The sequence below is a fragment of the Lutra lutra genome, chromosome 7 (assembly GCF_902655055.1).
Source record: "Lutra lutra chromosome 7, mLutLut1.2, whole genome shotgun sequence".
Classification (NCBI taxonomy): Eukaryota; Metazoa; Chordata; class Mammalia; order Carnivora; family Mustelidae; genus Lutra; species Lutra lutra.
The window spans coordinates 22585349-22591145 of record NC_062284.1 but is presented as its reverse complement, the minus strand read 5'-3'; the positions used below and the strand labels follow the sequence as shown (position 1 = coordinate 22591145).

Here is a 5797-nt window from a genome sequence, read left to right as displayed (position 1 = left end):
TGTCCTATCAAAAGCATTGTCCTGCCAAAAGTGATCCAAGCATGAAAATCCAAAGGTAGAGAAAGAGCTCTTTGAAGCCAATCTCCTTGAAAAGAAATAAAGTGAGAGATGAAAAAAGTGATACAAGCAAATAAAAAGAGGATTCTGGAAATGCCAAGACAATATTTTAAATATGCTTTGGGTTTCAAGTGATAATAACATTCTCAAAGACAGCATATTTAAGAAGCTGTTGGCTTAAAAAAAAAAAAAAAAAAAAAAAGAAGCTGTTGGCTTTAGGAATCCAGGAAGGGCTGAAGGAACACATTGGTTCAGAATAGGGATTCTGATCAGCCTTAGGAATCCAGGAAGGGCTGAAGGACCACATTGGTTCAGAATAGGGATTCTGATCAGCCTTAGGAAGCCAGGATCCAGGGGCTCTTACACCCACCCCTCTCTTCATAGATGCTTCTCTGGGAGTGTCAGCTTTGTTTTTGCCCAATGTGGATCTGATTTTCTAAAATTAAATCAAAACAAAACAAAGCAAAAAAACCCACAAAAAACAACTATAATAACAACAACAACAGCAACAAAATACACATACACAACCACAGTTACGTTGCATCTGGTTGTTGGTCATGAGAGAGACTGCCAGTGATGATCTATGGGACCCATGTTAAAAAGAAGTCTTTTATGGGATTTTGGTGTGGCTGCTCCATGGGACCAGTCAGTTGTTGAGAGAGGGTGGGGGTGGGGTCCTGTGAGAAGCGGAAGTTTTCACAGGAACACAGAGCAGAGGCCATAGCAGTCATCAGGGAGGGAGGGTGCCAGGCAGATAGGGGAAAAGTTTGTGCTAATAAATATGACAATCTTTATATGATGGGTTCCTGATGGAAAAACTAAAAGGAAACTAATATGACCCAAAGGAAGTAGAAAACCAAAAGACCCTGGCAAATGTCATTCGTATGTCATATCCAAGAAAGTTCTATTTGTGCACATATTGACTAAATTCAGCATTTCTCGTTTTATGACCTCTGATGTGGCAGAGACTCAATTTTTATTGGTAGTTCTCAGGTTTCCAATCTCAGTCATCCTCTTCACAGTTTACATTTTGTTGCTGTTGTTGGGCAATCCTGATTGTTCTCTAGGTTTAAATTCTCACACTCATCGTCACGAAACTGTTGAAGTTTACATGCCAGTCTAGAACTTTCTCTGGGACTTTTATACCTACCCTGACTCTGGATAGACCCAGTTAAACATTTCCTAAGAAATTCAAGAAACTTACCTCAGAAACTTAAACTATCATCTTTCCTCTTAAACTTGCTCCTCCTCCAGTGACCATCCATATACTTCCCCTCCTCCCCACTACCATCTCTGCCCAAATGGGACACCTTCAGGTCACTGCCACCCCCCCTCATTCTGACAACCCTCCACTACCTCTAAGGGGCCTCAAAGGACAACCGCCCCATCGGGCTCTCAACCCTGCCCCGCCCCGCCCGCGGCGGCCCTGCTCACAGCCTGCGGTCGCGCAAGCGCAGTGGCCGGTCGCGCCGCCGCCCCGCCCCGCCTGGCTGCTGCGGAAGGCGCCGCGCGCAGCAACGCGCACTTCCTCTCCAGGAGTCCGCGGAGGGAGTGCAGGCTCGAAGAGCTCTTGGAAGCAGAGGCCCTGCCCTTGTCAGACGGAGCAGACATGTCCGAACAAAGTAAGGATGTGTGCGACCCCAACTCTGCAGCCGAGGCTTCCAGCTCTGAGGTGAACAGCAGTCCTGGGGTTCCTGGGGGGCTCTCCCCGCCCGCGTCTCAGGCCGCGATCCTCGCAGGGCCAGAGACCCCTCCTTTAGGCCCGACCGACGTCCCTCTGGCCTCACCTCCCCCTCAGGCCCCAAGCGAAGAGGGAGACCCGAAAGCCCTGCAGCAGGCCTCGGAGGAAGGCCGCGCCCACCAGGCCCCGAGCGCGGCCCAGCCCGGCCCAGCACCGCCAGCCCCTGCCCAGCTGGTGCAGAAGGCGCACGAGCTCATGTGGTACGTGTTGGTCAAGGACCAGAAGAGAATGATCATTTGGTTCCCAGACATGGTGAAGGATGTCATCGGCAGTTACAAGAAATGGTGCAGAAGCATTCTTAGGCGCACCAGCCTCATCCTCGCACGAGTGTTCGGGCTACACCTGAGGCTGACGAGCCTGCACACGATGGAGTTTTCGCTAGTTAAAGCGCTTGAGCCAGAGGAGCTGGACAGGGTGGCGCTGAGCAACCGCATGCCCATGACAGGCCTCCTGCTGATGATCCTGAGCCTCATCTATGTGAAGGGTCGCGGCGCCCGAGAGAGTGCGGTCTGGAACGTGCTGCGCATCCTGGGGCTGCGGCCCTGGAAGAAACACTCCACGTTTGGAGACGTGAGAAAGCTCATCACCGAGGAGTTCGTCCAACAGAATTACCTGAAGTACCAGCGCGTACCCCACGCTGAGCCACCTGAGTACGAGTTCTTCTGGGGTTCCCGTGCCAGCCGTGAAATCACCAAGATGCAAATCATGGAGTTCCTGGCCAGGGTCTTTAAGAAAGACCCCCAGGCCTGGCCCTCCCGGTACAGAGAAGCTTTGGAGGAGGCCAGAGCTCTGCGGGAGGCTGATCCCAGTGCCCACTGCCCCCGCAGCAGTGTCTCCGAGGACTAGCAAGGTCTGGAGGCAGATATTGATGGTTTCTGACCCTCACCAGGGCGGTGGAGGGGTGGGGGTGGGACATTAGAGTATTCAGGATTTACAGTGCAGTATTTCACGTGTAACTTTGTTTTCAGTACAGTGCTTTTATACCTTTTAATGCAATGTTGTATTCATTTCAGTACTGTTAGATAGTGTGTAGGATTTATGCATGTTTGTTTAAGTAAACTCGGTTGGTGCTTTCGCTTTTGTGCTACCTTTCTTGAATTTTTGTACCAGAGACGTGCTAAACCTATGAAACACATTGAGAAATTTTCCATCTTATTCTTTTATATGGAACGGATGATGTGTATTAGGGTAGACTACTTCTGGAGAGTTTGGAGGAACTCCCCAGTAAAGCTGGCCTAACCGAGAGAGAAGTCAAGGCCCCTCGCTTTATGACCTCGCTGGGCGCAGGAGACATCCTTGTGGAGTGCGGTGATGTGAACTGAAATGGTCTCAATGTGGCACTTGGCACACTTTACTAAACACAAATACAACCCCACCATGAGTAAACTTTAAAAGTGAACATTAAAGATTCTTGTGATACAATCATTTTTTGAAAAGTGTACTTTATCTTTTTAACAAAATAGTATGGGTTGGGAATTAGACATTTTACCAAATGTACAAATATGATCATTTCATCTAATAGGATGGGAAAGTCACTGCTCATCATTACTCATAAATGTATGGTTTATGGTTTTTTAAATGTAACTTACATGTTCAAAAGGGACAAATACAGAAAAGTATAAAAACAACAAAGCAAAAACGTTTATAATTACACCACCCAGAAACAAGTGTTAATATTTAGAGTAAGTTTTCTTACATTTTCTACATTTTATTAAAATTAGTTCTCTTGTAGGCCCTTAAGAGTGGAGCATGGTGCTAAAACCCTTTACGTGTATCTTCTCTTCGTCGTTAATACTTAAAACAGCCTCTGAGGCAGGCACTTACTGTATCAGCACCATGGAGGAAACAGGGGAAGAAAGTATGTAACTAACTTTCCCCAGATTAAAGTTTTCTGAAAGGAAGTGCTAGGATTTGAACCCAGACAGAATGAGTCACATTCCCCCCTCCCCACCTGCCTACAACTGACCCACACCTCCTGCTTTTTATCTTTTTTTAATATTCCAAGTTATAAAATGTACTCTTAGCTCCCTACCCCCAAGACACAAAGTCACAGATATGAGGCTAGGGATTTAATTTTTCTAATAAATATCACATTAATCTTTTAGAGAAAGCAATCTTATTCTGAGTGTACACATTAAGAAACTTTTGTTTCAGTGAGATTAATGGACTTAACCAGATGATATTACTGCTTAGCAGTGAAGCCAAGTTTTGAAACATGGTCTTCCCTGAAAGACTGAGGTGAAGGTGCCTTATCTAGGCCACTGATGCCAGAGGAACACACATGGGATACCTGGGAGAGGGAGGTGGATTTGGGTGGGAAGTTTGCCTAGTGGGACATCTGTGATCCAGCAGTTACTGAATTGCAGTGGTTTCTGGGCAATCCCTCCAAGGGTGGAATGGGGCAAAGAGGGATTTGAGGGGCAATGAGGAGATAAGTCACATTATGCAGCTTTCATTCCTACAAGGGAGTGGGGGCAAGAAATGAGCCTTTAATAAGACCAGAAGTCCTTCAAACTTCAGAAGTCTGGAAAAGATTTTGTCAAAGCCAGAATCCTTTCTGGGTAAATACATGTAATAAAGGGAACACATGTATGACATCACCCTCTAAAGAAATAAATGGAGTTATATTTGGGTGAGGGAATTACAGTCTGGACTGAGAGCTCGGATTCCCAACACTTAATGGCATGTGTGTGTGTGTGTGTGTGTATTTTTTTTTTTAAATGGGCTGGGCAAAGGGTGAAGGAGAGAGTCTTAAGGGGACTCTGCCCTGAGCACAGAGCCCAACATGGGGCTTGATCTCACGACCCCAAGATCATGACCTGAGCCAAAACCAAGAGTTGGATGCTTAACAGACTGAACCACCCAGGTACCCCTTAATGGCATAACTTAATAGGTAGAAGCAGGTGCTAAAAATGTTCAGGAAGCCTTGTATTCTCAGAAGGAATCCTTCCCCAGTTTAGTAGACTTACTGTGAAATCTCCCATGGCAGAGACATTTCTGCAATAACTCAGGCAGGGGCTTTGATGCCACCATTTACCCAGAGCCAAAGTATCTATTTAGAAATTTTAGAAATGTTAAAAAAAATTGAACTTCCTTCTCACCCCAAAGTTCTCTGCAGAATTAAGACAAAAAAATCTCTTTAAATTTAAAGTAATGGGGATATCCAGAATTTTCTATTTCTGGTGCGGGGCCACAGCTGTCACTCCTGCCGTGACAGGGTGCTGGTCATTTTCTCTAATGTCCTATTGCTGTTCTCACTGCTCCCTTGCAGCAACTGTAACTCCTGTATACTTCTTTCAGTCAAACCCAGAGGTCACTGAGAAGGCAGTCCCGGACCTTCCACTTAACTTCCTGTGTTTGTATTCACTTTTCCTCTCTGCTATGAGAGACAAAGCTCCCCTAAGCTCATAAACACAGGCACAATATTCATGCCACAGAAGAGTGAACCTCTGGAAAAAGAGAAAGACCATGTCATGAAAGATGAGGCGCTGACCCCAGCAAGTCACATGGGCAGGGGCTGTTCTGTTCCTATGCTGTCCCAGAGGCAGCCAGACCTGAAGGAAGAGGCTTTCCAGCATGCAGCAGTGTTAATCCATGATATTTGACTGCCTCAGCATGAGGCATCTGAGGGGACCATTCAATACCTTTCTTATATTTTAACACAGGGCACAAATAAAAGGTTGGAAGGCTTGTCAAATATCCAAAAGGCTCACCTACAAGGTACTGGGAAAGGTTATTCATGGAAGAGTCTGCAAATCCTTGATAAGCATCTTGTATGACAGTGTGGTGAAGTTCAGAATATTATGGCTGGGAAAGGATTCCTAATTTGTCATAACATGGGGGGTTTTAACTGTTCTGCCCACTGGAAACACACTTTTCTTTCTTTCTTTTTTTTTTTTTTTTTTTTACAAATGACACACACATATTTTATTGTAATCAACTTCATTTTATTAAAGGCATGGAGGACAAAAAGGGACTTTGTAAACTTAATATAAAATA

At 45.7% G+C, this 5797-nt stretch overlaps 1 protein-coding gene across 1 annotated transcript; it reads left to right on the top strand.

The window, feature by feature from the left end:
• Window positions 1–1541: 1541 nt before the first annotated feature.
• On the top strand, window positions 1542–3223 carry NDN (necdin, MAGE family member). Its single transcript, XM_047739051.1, has one exon. The coding sequence runs from the start codon at window positions 1667–1669 to the stop codon at window positions 2642–2644; it is 978 nt and encodes a 325-aa protein (XP_047595007.1). The 5' UTR covers window positions 1542–1666; the 3' UTR covers window positions 2645–3223.
• The last annotated feature ends 2574 nt before the right edge of the window (window positions 3224–5797 follow it).

What these genes read in the sequence shown, in the direction of transcription:
- NDN (XM_047739051.1), top strand. Translation starts at nt 1,667, where the DNA reads ATGTCCGAACAAAGTAAGGATGTGTGCGACCCCAACTCTGCAGCCGAG.